This window comes from Hippopotamus amphibius, chromosome 2, assembly GCF_030028045.1.
Source record: "Hippopotamus amphibius kiboko isolate mHipAmp2 chromosome 2, mHipAmp2.hap2, whole genome shotgun sequence".
In the NCBI taxonomy this organism is placed as follows: Eukaryota; Metazoa; Chordata; class Mammalia; order Artiodactyla; family Hippopotamidae; genus Hippopotamus; species Hippopotamus amphibius.
Window position 1 is genome coordinate 169,571,239 of NC_080187.1, and position 23,837 is coordinate 169,595,075.

Here is a 23,837-nt window from a genome sequence, read left to right on the forward strand (position 1 = left end):
CATATCTAGTCAAGATGGATGTCATAATGAACCTGTGATACTTCAAGTTGATTTTACCCTAATGGAAATAGAAGAGCCCAACACACATACCTCATGCTTCTGTAGGTTACTGAACTTGGCTTCTAACCTATATTGGGAAAGATGGCCTCTAGATTTACTCCACATCTATTTGGTCAGCAATCTCATAATTACTCTGAGATTAGTAAAGAACATATTTTTAAATATATGTTAACTACTCCCAGAAAATCTGTACAGTAACAATTGTAGCCAAAGGTTGGAAAATAAATCCTTTACTCTGCAATTCATAGTACAAGAGTAGCACAAAGTCAGTAGCATATGTCACTGCATAGTATTTCATGGAAGATGAAGTATTAGGGTAATTATTAATGACTGAAAATGAAAGTCCCTCTGGAGAAATGACTTTATAAAGTGAATTTATTACAAATAGAAAACAAAGGATTTGAAGAGGTTTTACTTCTGAATATAGCTACTCTTCCCTTTTAAAATATGATTTAACAAAAAATCTTGGTATGACTCAACATTCAGTCTAGTTTTCCTCAAAGTATCTTAGGTTTTAACTTAAAAAGAATCAGGAATCCCTAGTGAACTAGACTGTTTAAAATGTGACTTGATATTAGAATCAATCTTACTTTGTTACTTGAGAGCAGTGAGTTAAGCATGAGCCTGTGAATTTTTTATCCTTTCTTTTACTCTTAAATGGTTCATTCTCTCCTAATTAGGACTTTTGAAATATTAAATGTGTAAATAACTGTATTAAGTAATTTCATCTGGTTTTCCTGACACTGCTGAACCTTTAAAGTTATGCTTTTGCTCATATCTGAGTAATTTTGATGAATAGGTATTAATATAAAACATAATGTCCATATAGAATTTTGCCTGTATTATAAAACTACCCCATTTCATGTATTAGGAAATATTATCTATTGAGGGTGCTACTTAAGCAATGCTATTTGCTGAGTGAAAATATACCTTTTTAAAAAAGATAAAATCTTAACATCGTACACACACTTTAAGGTTACTCTCTTAGACATGAGAAATTTTAAAAATATCTTAAGTATATTATGGTCTCATATGACATATTTTATATATACTATGTATACATGTTTAGAAATGAAGTGAATAATAAATTTGATTCCTAATATTTTTGTGCTTATTTTCAACACAGGCTGATGATGCTATATTATACCCCTCATCTATAGAAATTTTTAGTGTTTAGCACAAATGATATAAAATATAATGGCAATTTGTTAAAATGCTGTTAGTTACTTGTTTATTAATATGAGGTTAATGTTTACATTTTCAGACGGGCTCTAAATTTATTAAAAATTAATGTTTTAGAAGATAATATTAAGAACTCAGAACTGCAAATTTAATTGCTTTTAAGTATGGAACCCTAAATTCATGTGGAATCAACTTGTTGGTGATGTTCAACATATTAAGTAGGTGGATATTTTTATGCCAAAGTAAACTTCATTTCACCACTTCTTTCAATCCCCGACTGTATTCATTGATAGGAAAATGACTTTCAGTTTTACTCATTAAATTTCTTGAATTTTTGTTTGAGATCTCTTTTCGCCCAAGAAAACAAGAGGGAAGGAAAAGAGACTACTATTCATGAATATGGTCAGGATACCTTTAATACTCATGTGAATTTTTATCAGTCACCATCATGATTTCAAGTCATGAATTTATTTTTACATGCTTATGCATGCGTACTTACATGCATTAATTACTTAATTGATCTTAAATTCCATTAAATTTGAATGAATAGGAGAAAAATTTGTTCATAGGATTTTGTTCTCGTTATATTACATTTTATTTTATTTTGTTTTATTTAAATAATCAGTTTAAGGCTTATAAAGGTTGATTTGCTCCTGAACTGCTTTATTCCCAGACATTGCCATCTTCCCCAACTACCACCAAGTCCTCTCCATCTGATCCCATGACCACCTCCAGAGCTAATCAGGTACAGTATCATCCTGTCATCTACACCATACTTTTCACGGGTGATTGCCTGCACACTGGAGAAAAAGATACTGGTGGGTTAAGGATGTATTCGTTCATTCACATATGTGCACCATGATCAGATTCCAAATAACCTGAGAAAGAAATATCAATTATTCCTGAAAATTTATGTGCATTTTTAGCTTTAGATAACAAAAATATATTCAGATGGTAGACTATGAGAATTTTGGATTTTCCCCCTAAAATTATGACTTTATGGAGCTCTGAGAGTTATTTATTGAGTTGGTGTTTATAACCTCCCTTATTGTTTCTCCCTCGGATTCTTGGTATATAGTTAAGAATATTATACATGTAAAAAATAAATGTGTAAATATGACTTATTGAGCAAAGGTATATCTTTAAATGTGAATGCATTTTTCTTTGTTTTTTATTTCAGATATGCCTTACTGTGTAACAGTTTTAAACTTTTGATGAAAAGCATTTCTAGCAATCTAAAAGTAACTGGAAAATGGTATTTCTGGTCATTTTAATGCTGTTTAACAACCCAGGAAATGGTACTTTCTTAGAATTTAATAATAGCATTTTCTTTGCTAGAGTGGCAGACTTTGCAATTAGAAATATATCTTAGTTTGACTTCATGATTGTTTTGGTACTGAATATTTGTAGGACATTCTTCAAAACTGTAGTTATTTTTGGCACAGTTAAGGAAATCACTAAAATATTCTATGTAATTCAGAGCCTTACTGTACTTTAACATGACAAATGTTGAAAAATATATTTATTAAAATGATTAAACACATTTTCATTTTGTCTGAGTTGAGCTTCATTTAGGTGAGAGATGTTATTTTCTTTAATATTTCCACTTTTTTACTAATACAAGGCCTTATGGGATTGTTTAAATATTAAACAAGAGCTTATCTTTTTAATATATTTTTCATACAGTTGACTAATAAATTATTAACTTTGAACTATATTTGCTAACTATATTAAATATGGCTTTTGAATATGATCTAATATAAGGCTATCAGAATTATTTTGTTCATTTATCAATTCTAATACTTTTGCAACCTCAGGAAAAATTTTTGAATAACTGGAAGCAAAACTAACATTTAGAATGTTATTCTACATTACGAGCTTGATTTTTATTTTATGCAGTAGTGTTCCCTTCAAACAAAAATACTTTATAATGCTCACATTTTATCCCCAGTAAATTGGTTAGAAAAGTACACATCTCTAGTGATAAAATCCAGCACTTCTCTTTGAAGATAATGGTAATTCGTGAAGTGAGAACCAAACTTGTATTATTGATGCATGAAGTTGAAAAGTGTATATACATTTTCACTCATACCTTATCTCTTATATGAGCTTTAATTATATGATATAGAAAACTGTTATGAAAACAACTGACTTTATGTTTTTAACGTTTCTCTGGTACTTCACTCTCTTCCAAATAAAAATAAGACAAATGACTACAACAGTAATGAAAACAAAACAAATGATTTTTCTCAACATAAAAAGTAAAAAATTCTGGATCTAGAGAGAAAAACCATCTTAATAATTTTGTCTTTGAAGTTAGATTTGTGTTTTCTTTCATTTATTTTATGTGAACATGAATCTTTATAAAATGATTTTGTAAAAAGGTTATTTGTTGAAGTTTACTAATATAATATTTTTACCCTCTAGATATGTCACTACATCCACCTCTGGATATTTTTCTAATTATATTTTTCTAATTTGGAATAATGTCATTTGTGGTTTTATACCCTGTTCACTGTTCTAGTTATATTTGTTAAATGTATTTTATTTATACTTTGTTTTCTTCTGTTCTTGTACAAACAAGCATAATATCTCCTGGATAACATGCAGCAAGATATAAAAGAACAAAACAAAATCCTTAAATTCATTGAAGAAATTGTAGTTATCCTTCATCTTTATGTTATTAGTAGTTTGTAATTATTTCATTCCCTACGGTATTTCCCAATAGATTCTGTTAATGTTGTAGGACAGAAGATAATTGGCTTTTTGTTGTTTTTTCAGTGTTTAGATAGCTCACAGTTGTTTCTTGTGTATAGTTCTAATTAATTCAGCTTCACTATATTAACTTAGATCTATAAGAGTAACCAAGATAGAAAAATGGGTTCTGTTGTGATTGTCTTAAACTCTCCATACTTAAAATAGACTCTTAAATCTATGAGAATATAACTTTCATTTTTGGTATAAGTTTACTTTATTCTTACCCAGCAATTTAGCAGATATGTCTCCAGTTTTGTGTTAAAATTACTGTGTGTGTATTATAGCTAATCCAATATCTTCTGCTGTTAAAAGTAACTGCAGACTTTTTCCATGTGAATTTTCATAAACCAATATAAAGCAATCTAGACAACTATTTGTGTTATTTCATCAATTATAGCTAGATGAGTTATGACTGAGTTTTCTTTAGAATAAATACCTTGCCTGTGTTACAGACTAATGTAATGAAAGAAACTAAGGGACTATTAACATTTAGAAAACCCAAAAATAAAAAGCACAGAAGATACATTAAAGAGTAAGTTTTATCTGCAGTTTCAACACTTAAAAATCTTTTCTATTCTTTTAAAAATGACTATAGTGTTTCAGTACATACTGAATTTTACTCTCCTACCCTGATGTTTCCACAGGTCAGACTGTTTTCACAGAATAGACTGACAGACTATAATTACAATGTTATGGGTCTATAATAATTTCCGCTAGAAAACTGAAGAACTATCATATGAGAAGCTTTATAGAATTGTGGATAAAAGACAAGACTGGAGCCTAATTGCCTATGATTAAATCTTTGTTCTTCCACTTGCTGAGTAAATTGGGCCTCAGTTTCCCCTTCTGTGAAATTCAGATAATAAATTCATTAACAGTTCTTAGAATAGTACTATTCTAGAGTGTACTACTTACCTTATAAATACTAGCTTATGTTTATTCAATTAATTTTTTCTGAAATTTCTTTAAAGTGATAATGAAGAAGAAAGATTATTCTTTAAGGTGGTAAATAATATAGCTTAAAACAGCTTAGATAAACTGAGTTTTATCTTTAAAAAAAGATTCTGTGATACTAATATTGCTGCTTTTTCAACTCTAAAATATTTCTATAATCAGAAGTGTCTATGCTTTTTGGGATAGCTTAAAATGCTCTGTAGTTATTTTCTTCTCTAGTGAGAGTATGAAGTTACTTGTTGTCTAACCTATAAATCAAATTGCTGTTATTTCCCTATTAAGAAAGAAAGGTTAGGGCTAGTAGTTTTACAACTTATACTTTTTTTTTTTTTGCATGCATTTCATGTTGCATGGTGCAAGTTTGACACTTTTTACTTGTGGAACTTTAAGAAGCAAATATAAAGTTACAAATAGAATTAGAGTCTTAATCAATGTGTTTAAACTTAAAAAAGATAAAAAATAGAATCAGTTGGATTTGATCAGTTCTAAGTTACCGATACTACATTTTTCAATCATTTTAAGATTCAACAAAATGGTTTTGTTAATCAGTGGTGCCAAAAATTATCTTAATTTTAGGTTCCTGATTGTTAGCTCCCCTGGGATTCTTCTCAAAGTTCAGTAAAAGGAAAAAGATTAAAAGTAATAGTTTCAGAAATATGTGCTTTATAGATATTTATGTAGTAATAAATTTGAAATTATATATCAAAATATACAAAACAAATGAAAATGGGTCACTCATATATAGCACCCTTGCTGTAGTTACAGAAAAACACAAATAGAACTCACTGTTCCAACTTTGATTTCATGACCACAGACCCTTAATTCTGTCAAGTGAGCATAAGCCCAGTGACATTTTTACTCTTTAGATGACTGTTTCATAAATGCTTGTCTCCTTTCTTCTTTCTCCTTTCCTTTTATAAGATTTCTGTTGCTGTGTAATGGATTACCACAAACTTATTGGCTTAAACAGCACACCCTTATTATTTCATAGTTTTTATGGGTCAAGAGTTAATGGCACTGTTAGCTGAGTCCCCTGCTCAAGAGTCACAAGCCAGCAATCAAAGTATTGGCTGGGGTGTATTCTTATCTAAAGGCTTGACTGGAGACTAATCTGATTTTAAGTTCATGCAGGTTGATGGCAGCATTCAGTTTTTTGCAACTGTATGACTGAGGACCCCAACTTCTCATTGGCTGTTGGCAAGAGGAAGCTCTCAGAATCTAGAGGCTGCCCAAGTTCCCCGCTGTGTGACACTCTCTACAGGCATTTCACAGTTTGGCTGTTTGCTTCTTGCAAAGCCAACAGAAAATCTCTCTCCTTCCTGTGTGTGTTAGCAAGATGAAGTCTTACTGAACCTAAACACAGGAGTGACTTCTCACCTCCTTTGCCATACAATGTAACTTAATCAGAGTAGTGACATTCCATCCCTTTGCCATATTATGTTGATTAGAAATCAAGTTACAATTTCTACTCACACTTAAATGAAGGGAACTATATAAGGCATAACACTAAGGGAGCAAAGATCATGGGCCCATCTAAGAATTGTCCCTGCTACAACACCCCAATATCTCACTCCTGGCTGATAATCTTACTTCCTACTTCACATATTCTACCTCTCATCTATTACCATAGATAAACTTTCCCTGCTCCTTTCTAAAACCAGTAATTTCAGTTGCTCATTGTTTTTTCTTTACTCAAGGTCATCTCTTCAACAATTCTCTCTCCTTTATCTGTCAAGTTTTTGATCTCTATAGGATCATTCCCATCAGCATCTGTTTTTTCTCCTGTCTTAAAAGACAAAACAAAATTTCTTTTAATCTCATGTCCCTCACCAGCTAATGCCCTATTTCTTATACTCTTTTGTAACAAAACTCACAAAAGTATTTACTCTCTGTTTTCCAATTCCTATCTTCCCGTTTTTTTCTTAAATCCACTCCTGTCAGGTTTTTGCCTCCACCATTGTACCAAAACTGTGTTTGCTTAGGACATCAGTGATGATCATGTTAAGTCCAGTTGTCTGTTCTCAATCTACATGATGTTTGGCCTATCAACAGTATTTGTTATAATTTGTCACTTTCATTTCCTTGGTATACTTTCATTGCTGGGCTTCCAGGGTATGATTGCACAGCCTTGGTTTTCCTCCTGTATCATACCTTGTGCTTCATCTCAAAATCCTTTGCTGGTTCTTCCCATCATCCCTCTTAATGTTGGAGTGATCCAGGTCTTAATATTTGAAACTTTCTGCGTATATATTTTTCTTTCTCCTCATATACCTTGGCTTTTGTATTCTGACATATGCAGAAGGTGTGTTTCCAATGAGAGGCACATTTACTATGAACTAATGAAGCTTAAGCCTCAAGATTCCTCACCTGCATGGGCTTATTGCAAGGCCCTCTGCCTAAGTTTATGTTTATAATTTTGAATGTAGAGGACAAAGATGTCCTCTAAAATTGTATAATATCCCACATAACTTGGGTTCACGTTTATCTCTAATCTAGATCTCAGAGTAAAACTACAGACTATATCCAGTTTCCCACTCAGCATTTCCACATGCATATCTAATGGACATCTTTAATTCAAAACTCCTAAAACTACCCCAGACCTGCCCCACCTATAGCCTTTACCATCTCAGTTGAAGCAATTCCGTACGTCAACTTCCTCGGATCAGAAATCTTGGATTCATCCTCATCTCTTTTATTTCATACCCCAAATCCATTTCCTATAAGAAACAATGTTGACTCTACCATTAAATATATAGAGTGAGTGTTGACTACTTCTCATTCCATCGACTGCCACCCTAGTCCAAGCCTGAATTATTACAATAGCCTCTGTATAGGTTTCCCTGACTTTCTACCTTTGCTCCCCAAAGTCTCTTCTCCACTGAGCAGACTATCTCTTCTAAAATATGTCAGTTTTAAAAAATTTCTTTGCTTACACCTGTGATAGTTTTCCATTGCACTCAGCAAAAGCCAGTATCCCCAGCATGACACCCATTAACTTATAAGAACTGGCCCTTGCCACGTTACCACTTTCAGTTAATTTCCTGCCACTTGCCTCCTTCCTCACTCTTCCCTGGGCATATTCACCTGCTTGCGTCTCCTTGCAGGCATTAGGTATGTTCTTGCCTCTCTCTACATGAAAATCTCTTACCTCAGATAGTCATCCAGTCTTTGTTCAAAATTCACCTCTCAATACCCTATTGAGAAGGGTATACCTGGCCACCCTATTTGATGTTGCAACCTGGCCTCCCCATTTTCCCAGTACTTCTGATTCCCTTTATCTTGCTGTATTTTTGTCCTTTGTCTCATGGAATACTACATACTTTGCTTATTATCATATTTATTGGGTACTGTCAGTCTCACTTTCCTAGAAAATAAATTACATGAAAACAGTGGTCTTTGTTTTATTCTCAGATATATCAGAAGCACTAACCTGGAGCATTATAGGTTCTCAGTAAATATTGGATTGGCCAAAAAGTTTGGGTTTTTCCATAACATCTTATGTTGAGTGACTAGTATTAATTGGAAGAATAGGTTTACAGTCTGTATGTTTTAAAACTTGAAATCGTGCACAGAAGTTCTCTAAAAATATAAACCAACAGGGAAAGGAATACTATTGATTTTATAAAGAGGTTAAGTTAAAGGGACATAGCCTACTTTGTTAGACTTCTGTTTCACTCCTTATAGTACTCAGAGCAGTTTGAAAGTTTTTCTGGTTTTTTGTTTGTTTTTTGCAGAGGATATCAGTCAAACTCTTATCTCAAATATTATCATAATTCTCCAACAAAATATAAAAATTAACCGTTATTTCCTTCAGTGTTGTATGTGTGTGTGATGTCAGCATAGTATTCTTTAGACTATTTAACAGTGTATTTAGTAAAGTCCTAGAAAAATAGTGAAATTCAAATGTTCTTTTTAAATGAATTTACTGACTTTATTATACATATTAGATTCTATGTACTTATTACTATTAGGGTGAGCCTTGTAAATTTGCTGATATTTGAGTGCAGTTTCTTATGGCTCAACGTAGTGTATCATATACATATCAAAATCTCCAAAAATTCCCAGGAATAAATTGAACCAAAACACAGAATCCATAGTAAGAGAACGCAGAGTTTTCATACAAGGACATAAAACATTCCCTTAATAAATAGATAGACATAATAACCTTGGAAGGGAAAATTTAATATAGAAACATTAATCCTTTTAAATTAAAATGTAAATCTATTGCAATTTCCATTTTATTCCCTTTTTTCTGGTTTTATGGGAGAGTAAAACAAGGCAAAGTGATTTTAATATCCATATGAAAATATAAAGGCCTGAGAATTACCATGAGACAATTAATAAAATAGTTACCAAGAAAATAATAATCTGTGTATGGGATTAAGTACTTCACCCAGTATTAAAATTTACTATAAAGCTATAATAATAAAAACAATTTAGTATTAACACAAACAAATATAATTGGTCAATGAAACATAAAAGAGATTTCAGAAATATCAATAGATCCAAGTATATATGGAAACTTACTGTATTCTATCATTCATTAAGAAAGGTAGTATAATTTAGGGATTAAGAGAACTGTACTCTTAGGCCATAGTTCCTAGCTTCAAAACAAATCTTTGCCACTTCCTAATTTTCTGATTTGAGGAAACATCTTTAACTTCACCATGTGTTTTCTGTTTGTAAGATGGATAATAACAGTGCCTACTTCATAAGGTTGTCATGATTCTTAAATGAATCAGTACACGAGAAGCATTTAGAACACTGGTCCAGAGTAATATTTAAGTGTCATTTTATTTATTTTAGAAAAGGATGTTTTATTCAATAAATGGTGTTGGCATACTTGACTGAAAGAAAACAGATTTAACCTCCACTTTGTACAATATGTAAACATGTAAAATACAGTATGTAAAAATAAATCTTAATGCATTCAAGATGGAAACTGTAAGACCTTTTGATGAAATTATGGTGTGTGAAACCAAGTTGAGGATGACTTTCTTAAGCAAGAAGAAAATCCAAAACATAAGGGAATAGGTTAAAATATTCAAATATATAAATATTTTCTCTTTTGGTATAGTAGAATACACCATGAATAAGCAAAAGGTGACAGTATCCTTGGAAAAATCATTGAACATATATGACAATGAATTAATTACAGAGAACCCCAGATTGATATTAAAAAAAAAAAAAACCCAGGAGAAAAAAATAGGTCAAGATTATGAAAAGGCAGTTTACAAAAGAGGCAATGGAAATGCCCAGTAAATATGTGAAAGTATGTTGAACCTTATCAGCATCAGGAAAATTTGAATCAGCATCACAAGATTATATTTTTTTTACCAGATAGACAAAAATTTGTTTGTGTCTGTAATACACATATATCAGGAACACAAAAATATATCTCTGTGTGTGGGCCTGTATGTGTTTGTGCGTGTGTGTGTATTTATAAATTAAAAGTGCTGTCAAGGATATAGGAAATAATCATTCTCATACAGTGTTGATGTAAGAAATGCTGTAACATTACAGCTTTTGAGAATCTACCCAGTAAAATTTAATGCACCAATACATAGAAATATAGAGGCAGATGTATTTTGCAGTATTATTTACAGTGGCAAAAGTTGGAAAGTCACCTGACCTTTAACAGGAGAGTGGCTAAATAAATATGATATTGAGAATATTATGTGGTGAAGCTATTAAAAATAATGAGTTAGAGCCACATAAATTGGCCTAGAATATTGTTCGTAATATATTAACTAAAGAAAATTTAAGTTGCTAAGAAACATATGGCCTTATTTTTTTTTATTAATTTTATTTATTTATTATTTTTTGGGGGTACACCAAGTTCAATCATCTGTTTTTATACACATATCCCCGTATTCCCTCCCTCCCTCGACTCCCCCCCCACCCTCCCTCGACTCCCCCCCACCCTCCCTGTCCCAGTCCTCTAAGGCATCTTCCATCCTCGAGTTGAACTCCCTTTGTTATACAACAACTTCCCACTGGCTATCTACTTTACAGTTGGTAGTATATATATGTCTGTGCTACTCTCTCACTTCGTCTCAGCTTCCCCTTCACCCCCCACCCCCTCCCAATCCTCGAGTTCTCCAGTCCATTCTCTGTATCTGCATCCTTGTTCTTGTCACTGAGTTCATCAGTACCATTTTTAGATTCCGTATATGTGAGTTAGCATACAATATTTGTCTTTCTCTTTCTGACTTACTTCACTCTGTATGACAGACTCTGTCTATCCACCTCATTACATATAGCTCCATCTCATCCCTTTTTATAGCTGAGTAATATTCCTTTGTATATATATGCCACATCTTCTTTATCCATTCATTTGTTGATGGGCATTTCGGTTGCTTCTATGTCCTGGCTATTGTACATAGTGCTGCAATAAACATTATGGTACATGTTTCTTTTGGGATTATGGTTTTCTTTGGGTATATGCCCAGGAGTGGGATTACTGGATCATATGGCCTTATTTTTAATAGTCAAAAAATATCGTGTTCATGTATCATCAGGATGATGATAAGGAATGTGAAGGTTATTAACTTTTTATATTTCTACTTTGTTTTTAAAATGTTGACTAAGGGAATATAAAACAACATGGAAAAAGATAATGACATCAGTTGCAATATTATTTATGTTTTAAGGAATACAAAGTGGGAACTTTCCAAAAGATTGAGAAAGCTTGGACTGTCTTGACATTAGATATGTGTTTGGACTGCTTGACTCCTTTGTTTTCTAGTCATGGGATGCTTTTTGAGGCGTTTCAGGAAGGGTCACACGAGAGGCTTCAGAACTAGAGCAGACACTTATTAAACAGCAGAGGAAATGGCAGTTGTTTCAGATGTTAAAGTCATCCCAAATTAAATGATTATGTAATATTTGTAAAATTTTCTGTATTCTTTGTTATTAATATATCGAAGGTTCTCAATTCGGCCCATCAAAATTACCTATGTAGATTCTTTTTTAACAGATTTAGGATGAAATTAGGCATCTATATTTGAAGAGTCAGAAAAAACGTTTCCTGAAGCCTCTTGTTATTTGGGAAGCACCATGTACCATATGAAAAATGCACAGTAGTTTATTAAAAATGATGCTGATTATATAATTGTGTATTACATGACACTATCTCTTCACAAAGTTTACTTTGAGACTATTTTTATGAAAAAACACACTGAATATTATTTGATTAACATTAAATTAAATAACAAATACTTGATTTGTACACAAGTTGAAGGGTGTTAGTTTTATCACTGAGAACAGTAAAGGTTTACTGACTAATACAATTTAAACCTGTGAAGAAATATTATACAAAGAATGATTGTCTCTTCAGATAGTAGTAGTCTTTTGACTATTACCAAATATAGTTGGAGTTTCTCTAACCTTGAAGATCTTTATATATGCAGATTACATTACTATTTTTAAAGATTGTTTAACAATATTCTTGCCAAAATTTATGGCAGAGGGCTAAATGACCACTTCCAAACCATACCCATTCCAATGCAAACTTCTAATTTTCCTAGTGTGCTACGCTGTAGATGGTTCGTCCTTCACACTCAGTGATGGGCATCGGAGGATCTTCCTGAGGTCAAGTTAAGAATTACTGCCAAAAGCAGCACACCATTAATATTTTCAGGTTAGAATTATAACACATCATTTAGTAAATACCAGTTATATGACCTTCCAAAGTCCCTTCTAAAGGTTTGGTTTCATATGAAGACATATTTGTATTTATGGAAAGCCTAGGGCTTTTCATGTTTTCAGATAGAAGAAAATGGTACACTTCAGGGGAAAAGAGTTAATGAAATATGAAATGTTCCTTATTTTACATCCCATGTATGGCTCAGGCACTGATAAAAATGCAGAGTGCCTTGTTGAGCATTGGCTGGTAAGTAGGCAGATAGGCAATATTCTTCATCTTTCTGGACTACCTAGTAGGTAAACGTGGCTTGTTTGTTTCATCACCATTCTCCCTTCAATCATAGCTCTGATAGTTTTTGCACAAGCGTGTGTTCTCAAGACAGAACGTTATATGTGCCTTTATTATATAACCAAAGCACTTAAAGCCTCATTGCTCCAGAATGTGCACTAGTCTTGCTCTCTGTGTGTATGTACATACCCTTGAACAGAATTTTTTATCTTTCAAATAAAATCATATAAAAGGGAAAATACATAAAATAGGAAAATTGGGTCTTTATCAAGTTTATTTTCAACATTTTAATTTTATCTTAAAAATGCTTAGAAATAGGAACATCTTTGCATATTCTCTTAGATAATAGTAGTTTTACCAGATTGAGGAGTTTAATACCTGTTCACTGTGGAATAAAAATTGTTTTTCGTTTTTTTAAATTTTTTAATCTTTGGGAATATTCCAGTTGATCTTTTTCATCTTTTCTTCTGAACCTAGTACCTTATAATTTATTTTATTTGCCTTTGGTTTAGCTGTTGTTTTTTTCCTTCCATTAGGTGATACAGTACTTCAATTACTCTTTATTTTTGAAAAAAGAAGTGATCTGCTTTGTTAACTAACTTTAAAATGCTTTTAGCCACATAATAGTTATAAAAGTAATGTATTTTTATTTGCGATTCATTAAGTATTAGAAGTGAATTACTTCAGTCTAAATATAGGAAGAGAATTTAGTTCATGACTAATAATACATTTTGTTAAATTGCAGACATTCTCCTGTAGCTTTTTATGTATTAGTGAATATGTGTTACATATTCCAAGTAGGAATATAATAAGAATAATTCAGGACATTTTCATTTCTTAATGACAATCATTTGTGATAGTAAATTATCAACTTCCTTTTACTAATAAGATTCTGAAATGTAGACAGCTATTATTTTTTAAAAAATAAATATTGCCTTCAGAAAAACTCTTGGTGAAATTAAAATGTTAAATTAGCTTGATGAGTAAATATAAAATACCTACAAGCAACTGTAATTGATTTCAGTAATATTTTAAATCATGTTAAAATATGGCACATCAACCTATCATTAACTAATTAATAATGCTAATGTAAAAATGGCTTAACCAAAAATTTGTAAAAGCGAAATAATCCAAATTGTGAAAGTTTTCTTAATAATTAGTTACCTAGTTACGTAAGTTTAGAGATCAGTTTTTAAACATAGTTGAGACATTTACTTCCAATAATATCTTATCAAATTAGTTTGCTTACATTATAGAATATTAAATCAACCCACATACAAACTCAGACTTTTAAATGGCTTTATATTCCTAGATTAACTTTGTGGTTTTCCTAAACAGGCATTTAGTATAATTACGTGATTCTTATTTAAAACTATGATTTTTAATTTTCTTATTTTAATATTTTAAAGTAGTTTCTAAATCTGCTTTTCTGTCATTTATCAACTCATTTTGTATATACATTTAAATGTTTATTAGTATTTATTATACCACGTGTCTAGAAGCTTCATGAAAGCGAGATCTTACCCTTTTTATTTAATTCTGTATCTCTAACATCTTGAACAGTTCCTGGAACTCGGTAAATACTTGTTCAGTGAATACCAGAAATATACTAAGTTTATTTTAAATGAATTGTTTATTCTGCTATTGCAGGATTTGTTTTTTCAGCAGCCTAATTTGGGGATAATTTTTCTATTTCCTTCTGTTTTACTGATTTTTAAAATTTTAAATAAGAGAAGGTTTATATGGTAAGAAAAAAAAGCTCATCTGAAACCCAGCCCCTGTTATTTTCTTTATTTCAGTTTTATTTGTATATAATTTTACACTGTTTAATTCAAATTCTACATATACATTTATATATTTTTAAAATTTTCCACATTATTTTATAGTTTCATATAGTGTCTTTACACTATTCTGTGTATATGACATTTTCCATGTTTTGTATTATTTCCTAGATGGATCACAGGAGAGAAACTAAGTTAAAGATTATGCTCATTTTCTAACGTAATGTATTCTACAAGGTGATTTCCAAAAGCTGATATATACTGCCACAGAAAAGAGATTAAAAGGAAGAGATGAATAGTTAAGCCATTCCCTCATTTTCATTTGGTTTGCCTTTTTTTTTTTTTTTTTTGAGATTATTTTTGCTGTTCTGCTCTGAATATCTTTGACTATTTTAGAAGTTAAATATTTTCTTGTCCTACACAATTCTTTGCTGTTTACTTTTATGTTCCACTGGATTACCTTATCCATTTCTCTAGCTTTAAATATTGTCTCTGTGTTAACTCTCAAACCCATAGCTGGTCACTTGACATCCTCACTTGGACAACTGGTAGACATTTCAAACTTGACATATCCAAGATAGAATTCTTGATTCCAGCTGTCCTTTTCTTTCACACCTTTCCGTCATCTACGTCAGTAAACACAGCCCCTACTTTCATGTTCATAGCTATTTTTCACTTTTTAAATTGATTTAATGAATTTCACTTAAATTGATTGTTACAACCTTGAAAATATTAAGTTGAAAAAACTAGTTTTCATATAAAAAGCCCAAATATTTCAAATATATTTTTTTACTAATGAGAATTAAGAACTCTGAACATGTATCTTATTATATATGTCCTGAAAGAGCTGAGCCAAAAAGAGAGGGTTTAAAAATAATAGTTTCAAAGAGCTTTTTGATAATTTGACACATGGATGGTAATAGCAAATGGGCCTTGCAGAAATTGAACCTCAACTGAGTAAACTCTGGTTTAGAAGCATTAGGAAGACAATACCCCAGATGATTTGCATTTGTAAATAAGGCGCTCCTCTACAATAGTTTATCATTTGCAGCCCTCATGGTTTCTTCATAATTACTTGCTTCTAGTAGTATTCTTTTTTGATATAATTATGTCTAGAGTGCTTATCACCTCAACATAACAGACATAGTCCAAAGTGCTTTTTTTCCACTTCCTTCTTAACCTGTAAAGAATAGATTTCTCCTATTTTTCTTATTCCTAAGTATTTCCCTCTCTGAAATGTGATATATGTTTTTAAAATATGCAGCAGTCGCCAAAAGAGAAAAAAAAAACTTGGAATAATGCTTCAAGGGAAAAGTGAAAATGTATTAAGTAAAAAAAAAATAGTTCAGTTAAACTTTATTTGCCTTTAGAAATTTTGTGGTGATTATCATTCATCTTCTGTCTTGTTCCAAAGAGACACAAAAAAGAGGTATAGTGTCATTCTCTGCTATATCTTACAGCCAGAGGGGAAAGTAAAGTATGGCCCATTGGAAGAAGATAAATATGGAAGTACAGTCTCCACAAAACTTTTTAAAGTCAATTATTTTAAGGTAAAACTACAGTTGCTTGAAGCAAGGCAAGGTGTGGGAGGTGATTGCATGAATTATGAATTGTGATTATGATTCAGTAGAACTGTCATTGAGTCACCTTATTAATTGATCCAGTTCATCACTTAATCAAGTAAACACTAATACGTTTGTATTCTAGACTTTTAGAACCAATCTGGCCACATTTTCTATGGCTAAAGAAGCCTAGCCATAGCTGCATGAGTAAGAAGCTACAAAATTACATAGGAAAAACATAATACATTGATGAAAAATTAAGAAAAAGGCATATAGTGCATATTATTATAATCTTACTGGATTTTTAATGACAAATCTGTGTTACTGATTTCAGTAATTTTATGACAAGATTAAAATATCTGTACATTTGTCTTTTTGTAAATGTAGGTATGGTTGCAGTATAATTTGAATTTTAGATTTTAGAGATGATAAAGTTATTTTTGTCTTAAGAACCCAGTGTCATATTTTATACACACACACACACACACACACCCACACACACACACACACACACTCACTCACTCACTCCTGCATGGCCATGATGGAATCTTTCAAATACTTTATTATTTAATTCTTACATAAATCTGTGTATTTTGCATTGCATTCAAGCTGCTCTTGGAAGGCATAAGATTTCAACAAGCAAAAATATGTGAGTTTAAGGCGAAAAACAGTGTGGGAAATATAGACAAATTTTAGACATTTGGAACAAATGATAAACAAAGGCAAAGACATAGAAAAACAACCAATAGAGAGTGTATTCAAGAATTAGCAGGTAGAATTTGGATTCAGCATAAGGTAGTTGTCATAGAAAATGAAACTGGGAAGACAAGTTGGGGACAGGGTGTGGAGAATTTGGAATGTCTACATAAGCAGTCTGGATAATTTAGTGGGTAGTTGGAGGGGGATCACTGAAGACTGTTGAGTAGGGTTTTTTTAAATAATGCTAAGATAAAAACTCATCCACAATCTTATCAAGTTGTCTGATTTTATAGATGATGAAACAGAAGTGATTTGACAAAGGTCAAACAGCAGAGCCAGGGTGAGGGTCCATATGTCCTAACTGTCAATTCTAGATTCTTTTTATTACATCACATGTTACTTTAGATAGGCTAAAGCAGTAGGACTGGCAAGTAGCATTTCAGGGGAAAAAAAATCAACAGTGCATAACAGGATGTAGAGATCTAGGTAGCAAGAGAAGGCACAGATGGCTTCCAGGTTTAAAACCTGGCGTTGGCAGTAGGTGGGGGGTAAGGATATATGAGAAAAAAACAGCATGGTATTTTACGATAGATATAAAGACATGCTTATGAAAACTGTACTGCCTTGAATTTGGTTATCAAAAGTAAGTAGATTAAACAGACTAGTAGAGAGTTGGAAGAGCTGCTTTTTTATTCATTTTGGATATTTATATTCATGTAGCTCTGTCATACATATTTTGTCAAAGCAGTACTTTTTAGAAAGGCAATTACTTATGTATTTTAATATCTATAATCAAGAGAAAAATGCACTTTTTTCAATTTACTTTGGTCAGCAGTTCAGTGTGGATCCCCCCAAATGACACATGCATCTCCAGGGGACACTAATAAATGGTGCCCCAATAGCCTAAAGTATAATACATTAGGCAAATGAAAGAGATTTATCCTGTTTGATCATGTAGAGTATATCTCAGTAAAAGATACATTAAGTAATCCACTCATGTCTCTTTACCAGAGTTACAACATCTTGAGTGTTAAAGCATCAAGAGATACAGTAAAATGTCAGTATTTCTGTGGATAGGCAAATAGTACACAATATAACAAGAACTTATTTTGTCGATTACAAGTTATTAAAATCCAATTCAAAGTGGCTTCACCAAAAAAAAAGGGAGGGGGGAGGGTAGAATTACATTGATTCTGTGCTGGCTTTAGACATAGTTAGATTCAGATGCCAAAGTGGTATCAGAAACTTCTCTCTCCATTTCTGAAGTCTCCTTTTATCTAAGTTAACTTTATTTTCAGTCAGCTTCTTCCTCTTTCCATGTAGTGACAAGATAGCACTAGTAATACAAGCTTGTGTTCGGCTAGATCAGGCACATGGTTACGTCCATCCCAACAATTTCACAGATAGATTCTTAAGGCTAGTTCTTATTGGACCATCCTATGTCACGTGCTCAATCCCAAATAAGTACCTGCTAGGTGTGTGAAAAGAGTGATATGCAGGCTTAGGTCATGTTCCACTTCTAGAGGCATTGGAAGGTTGTCAGCCTTACCTAAAGTACATGCACTCAGAATGAGATCATATTTCCTGAAGGAAAACTGGGGTCTCTTGTCTTAAGGAAGGAAGATTGATGTCAGCGGACCGAATGAATGAAATAGCAGGTATCCACAATTGATAGGAATTGCTTTAAAAATGTCGTTCGGTGCATATGTAGTGTATAACGTGGCACCTAAATAAAATAGTTCATAGTATTCATTGAACTATCTTAAATCGTACTGGAACTTGTTTTGCATTTATTTTAAGATATGGCTTTATGAAATAGCTCAATAATTTTCCTGCCATGATAATGAAGAAATATGATGCCTACAGACACTCTCATTCTTTTTTAAGGCCGTAATGAGTTAGAAGTTTTTTTTAAAATAAATTTATTTATTTATTTGTTTATTTTATTGGCTACATTGGGTCTTCGTTGCTGCACATGGGCTTTCTCTAGTTGCTGCAAGTGGGGGCTACTCTTCATTGTGGTGCACAGGCTTCTCTTGTTGCAGAGCATAGGCTCTAGGCACGCGGGCTTCAATAGTTGTGGCACACGGGCTCAATAGTTGTGACTCGTGGGCTCTAGAGCACAGGCTCAGTTGCGGCGCACGGGCTTAGTTGCTCCATAGTACGTGGGATCTTCCCAGAGCAGGGTTTGAATCCATGTCCCCTACATTGGCAGGTGGATTCTTACCACTGCACCACCTAGGAAGTCCTGAGTTGGAGTTCTTATTTGGCAAAGGAATAAATGTGTTTTTGTTAGTGCTTTTTTTCTTAATGCTTATTTTAAATAAGAAATATATCAATATTAAAGCCTACCTATTTTTTATTTTTAACTCTTTTCATAGGATTCCCATAGAGGTTCTTCTGTGGTTGCAAATACAGAAACAGTCACTTCATTGCTTTTTTTTTTCTGAAAAGTTGATGCTACTAAAATTGGTATAATTATATCATTAATCTTACCTCATGTTTATTTGATATAACAATTATAAGTCTAGGAATATGGAAAGTTTAAGTAAAGTTCTTTTTCATTAAAGATAATACCATTATTTAAGCAGATCAGCACTACTAAAATGGGTTTAGGTTTGAACAGGAACTCTCCAACACAGAGACAACAGAGCAACCTCATAGGGAATGTCTGATAGGAATAGAGTACTAATAGTACAAAAATGAAATATGATCATTATCTCTCAAAGATTCTCTCACCCCTCTTCTTCCAGTTAGGCTTTTTGTTTCATTTGTACCCTTTATATATTTCTGTACCCACACTTTTAAGACTTGACTGCACTGACACACTTACACATCTGTTTTGTATAACTTATCTGGAAGTTCCATAAAGGCAGGAACAATGTCATATATATTCTCTCTCTCTGGCTCCCAACGCAGGGCCTGGGCCACTCAGTAAGCATTCCATAAAAGGTTGGGTGGGAGGTAGCAACTATAATAGTTCTGAAGGGAAAACTGATTTGCAGCTGTCAGGAATATATCTGATTTAGCTGACACATGTTACACCAAATCATTGGATGCTGTTTACAATCCAGTTTTTTTTTTTTCAGTTCTTTAGAGATAAGAATATTATGTAAGTCAGTGTGTTAACAGACTTCACCAATGAAAATGAAGTCATAGATACAATTAAAACTTGCTATTTGTCCTTTCATTGGGGACACAAACACTGTCAATACACAGATTTTCCTTTAGATAAATGCTGTATTCCTGTATCTAAGAAGGTAGCAAATAGGCTATCTCACATAATTCTCCACACTCCTCTTCTCTAATGCCCACCCAGTCACTGTTCAGTTGCTCACCATCTCCAAGCTTCCACACGTGTGTCTCACTTCTTTTTTGGCTCTGATCTGACACATAAAATGGAAAGAGAACACTATTCCCTCTAAGATAATATAAATGAATTAATTTTTCTTTTTGTCTTAACTTCTTTTCAGAGGGTCTCTTTCCTGTCTGTGTCCACATTAGATTGTGTGCAAATAAATATGGATGTATCTTTTAATTTTTCAGGGAAAAAAGTGTAAATCTAAGAGGTTTTCATGTCATTGTATCAGAAATAAAAGTTGGGTGACATTCATTGGCTAGGCTACTACGTATTTATATTTATTAAATTTGGAATTTAATAACTTATATTTACATTTTCATTAATTTTCTGATTTCATTTCTAAGATCATTCATTGTAAGCAGAATTATTCCTATCTAAAGTTAATAAATGCTACATATTACAAGTATTAATATGCAGTCACTAATGTCTTCTATTAAATCATAACACATCTTTATTTAGTTATATGTGGACAAATGTCAGTTATACCAACAAAATTTGGAGGCTACATCAGTATTTGATAAAACAGCAAGTATGGCTTATTTCATATAAGATTATTTCAGATAAGATTATTTCAGATGGTTAAAACCAAAATCCAGGAAATATGCTTACTACGTAAAGGCATCTTTAATATCAAGATAGATGATGTGGTGTAATTCTTCAATTTGCAAAGATACATCTCTTTTGGAAGATGTTTACTTTTATGAAAAGCTCACGTACTATTTCTGAAATATATGTTGTTTCTGAATTTTTGAATATTTAAAATAAAAAAAATGATTAAAGGGAAAAATTTAAAAAGGAAGGACAGGGTAGTGTGCTTGTGTAAATCATATAAGTACTGTGTACACATTCGCAAGTTCTTTTGGAAGGATAGAACTATAGAACTAGTCCTAGAGTTAAAAAAAAAAAAGTTATGGCTGCAATAAATATAGTATAAGACTGGTGTGCAGTGTAGTAGAAATTAACATCTTCACACACCTTATAGAAGCTTAAGTTGATTTTAGAATGGATGTTATGAAATTATATATTTCATTACTTTTTCTTGACAGTCTATAGGACAGTTCCCATAACTAACCTTTCATGTGCTATCCTCTTTCTGGGTTATAATCATACAGGTAGTCATTGCATTGAGCAAAACAACAGTGATATTAAAATTTAAAATAATTTAAGAACAGCTCTTTTGAAAGTCTTGGTTGATTAATATACTTTTCTTCATGAAAAATTACATTAAAACACCTCAGTTTGTCAGTATATAAATGTTTTCAACAATATTTTATTGCAAAAATTTTTCTAATTTTGAGAAGAAATAATCAAAATATAATCATATTTAACATTCAGATTTTTAAATCCTTTAAATTTTCTTAATATTTCGTGTGCACAGGATAAAATATAAGGATGATTCTAATTCATCTTTATAACTGCTGTAAGTGTAATCATGGTTTAACTAATTATATCACTTTAACATATTTCAGCATTTCAGACAAATAATTTTCTACCAAAAAGTCTGTGAACAAAATTAACAAATTAACATGTTAAAAAAATTATCTCTCAGCCTACTTCTTGAAACTGAATACACTTAATCAGGGGAATATGAGGGATATATTTGACATTCTGAAGAAATGTTTTTAGAAAATTTAGATTTTTTCAATAAAATGAAATGATTATATAGACAAATCATAATGAAACAAGATTCTACTGTGACTATAAGTCATGTGTATGGTAAGAAAAGTTGTGTGGGGTGTGTGTGTGTAATATATGTAAATATATTTATGAGGTAACCCAGTCTAGAGTTTGAATTTATACTTTCACTGCTTGCTACCTTCCTAAAGATTGTGGCTCTATTTTTTTAAAATATTCTCACCCAAATCTGTATTTTAAAGACAGCATGGCAATACTTGCTAAAAACTAGCTAATGAGACACCTCATAGACGATCTCAACTAAATTTCTGCTCAAATTTCAACAAATTATTTCAGCCTACCCGTTTAAATGTCTGGGACAAGGAAAGCAGTTACTTCAGTGCTTTGTCAGTGACAGAACATTCACAAATTTTTATCTACCTGATGAGTCATAAAACAGTGCCATATGTATCTTTGTGCTACCAAAATATAATTTTAAATGTTAATATCTGTATTTTAATTTTAAGGATTATGAAAATAACATACAGATTTTATACCTCTTATGTTAGTATTTGATTATGTTTAAATAAATAAAAACATGCTGGGTTTTGTGGCTGGATATTTCAATACAAAGTAACTAAAATGCCTGTACTTCATATGGTCACATTGAATCATTGTAAGTATTCATGTGACTACAGTAATTTTTCAGTAACCTTTGGCAATATAGTTGTAAGTTCCGTTTTTAAAACTATAGCAGTTACTGCCAAAAAGAGAATTATCTACCTAATCAAAATAGTCATTTTACAAATTTAGGTAGAACATCCATGTAATATTTTTCTCAAATAGCCTCTAACCTACCTAAAAGCAATTGAAATTTTTTATATTATTAATTATTTAAAGATTTTTTTAATAAAGTTATAGGTTGCTGTCAGTTTAGTTGAAAAACTAAAATACTACTAATAAATATATTGACGTCTTTCTCTGAAACAAGTAAAGTATTGAACACAAAATTTACTAGGTGATAAGGAACATGAAATTAATGTTTTAAAAGGACTCACACTAAAACTTTCCTTCTTTTATCTTTACTAACTTTGCTTTATAAACCTGCACTCTTTGTTTTTATATGTTTTAGAGCAGAGATTTTCTTATAGCTAAGGATCAACAGCATTTTGATTTTGGAGCTATATAAAAATGTCATTGATGAAATGTTATGATTTCCTCTTTATTATAACTTCTGCAAAATTCACAGAGTCAAGGAAAACTTTTGTTCAATAATTTAAAAGTGAAAATTGCCTTTTCCTTTGAAAATTCTAATTTTACAAGATAATTGTATTAAAATGTGATGTCACTTTAGAAATTGCGATAGTTGTACTTTCATAAATTATGTTTAAACTAATTTTCAATTTACTATTTTACTTTTTCTAGGATAGCAAAGTAATATAATGTATGTGTGCAAAACATAAGTATTATTTATACGTATTTTTTTTAATTACAGGTAAAGATTATAGTTCCCAACAGCACAGCAGGTCTGATAATAGGGAAGGGAGGTGCTACTGTGAAGGCTATAATGGAGCAGTCAGGGGCTTGGGTGCAGCTTTCCCAGAAACCTGATGGGATCAACCTGCAAGAGAGGGTTGTCACTGTGAGTGGAGAACCTGAACAAAACCGAAAAGCTGTTGAACTTATCATCCAGAAGATACAAGAGGATCCACAGAGTGGCAGCTGTCTCAATATCAGTTATGCCAATGTTACAGGTCCAGTGGCAAATTCCAATCCAACCGGATCTCCTTATGCAAACACTGCTGAAGTGTTACCAACTGCTGCAGCAGCCGCAGGGCTATTAGGACATGCTAACCTTGCTGGCGTTGCAGCCTTTCCAGCAGTTTTATCTGGCTTCACAGGCAATGACCTGGTGGCCATCACCTCTGCAC

At 32.1% G+C, this 23,837-nt stretch overlaps 1 protein-coding gene across 3 annotated transcripts in view; it reads left to right on the plus strand.

Moving 5' to 3' along the window:
• Positions 1-23,837, plus strand: part of NOVA1 (NOVA alternative splicing regulator 1) — a 142,975-nt gene that overhangs the window by 116,496 nt on the left and 2,642 nt on the right. For 2 of the 3 annotated variants that reach the window (XM_057725289.1, XM_057725291.1), the window contains 2 exons: positions 1,916-1,987; positions 23,402-23,837. The exon at positions 23,402-23,837 is cut by the window's right edge. In XM_057725289.1, the coding sequence (XP_057581272.1) occupies positions 1,916-1,987; positions 23,402-23,837 (508 nt within the window). Of the gene's footprint in view, positions 1-1,915; positions 1,988-2,422; positions 2,456-23,401 lie in introns of those variants that run through there. The other variant, XM_057725292.1, reaches the window with a different exon arrangement.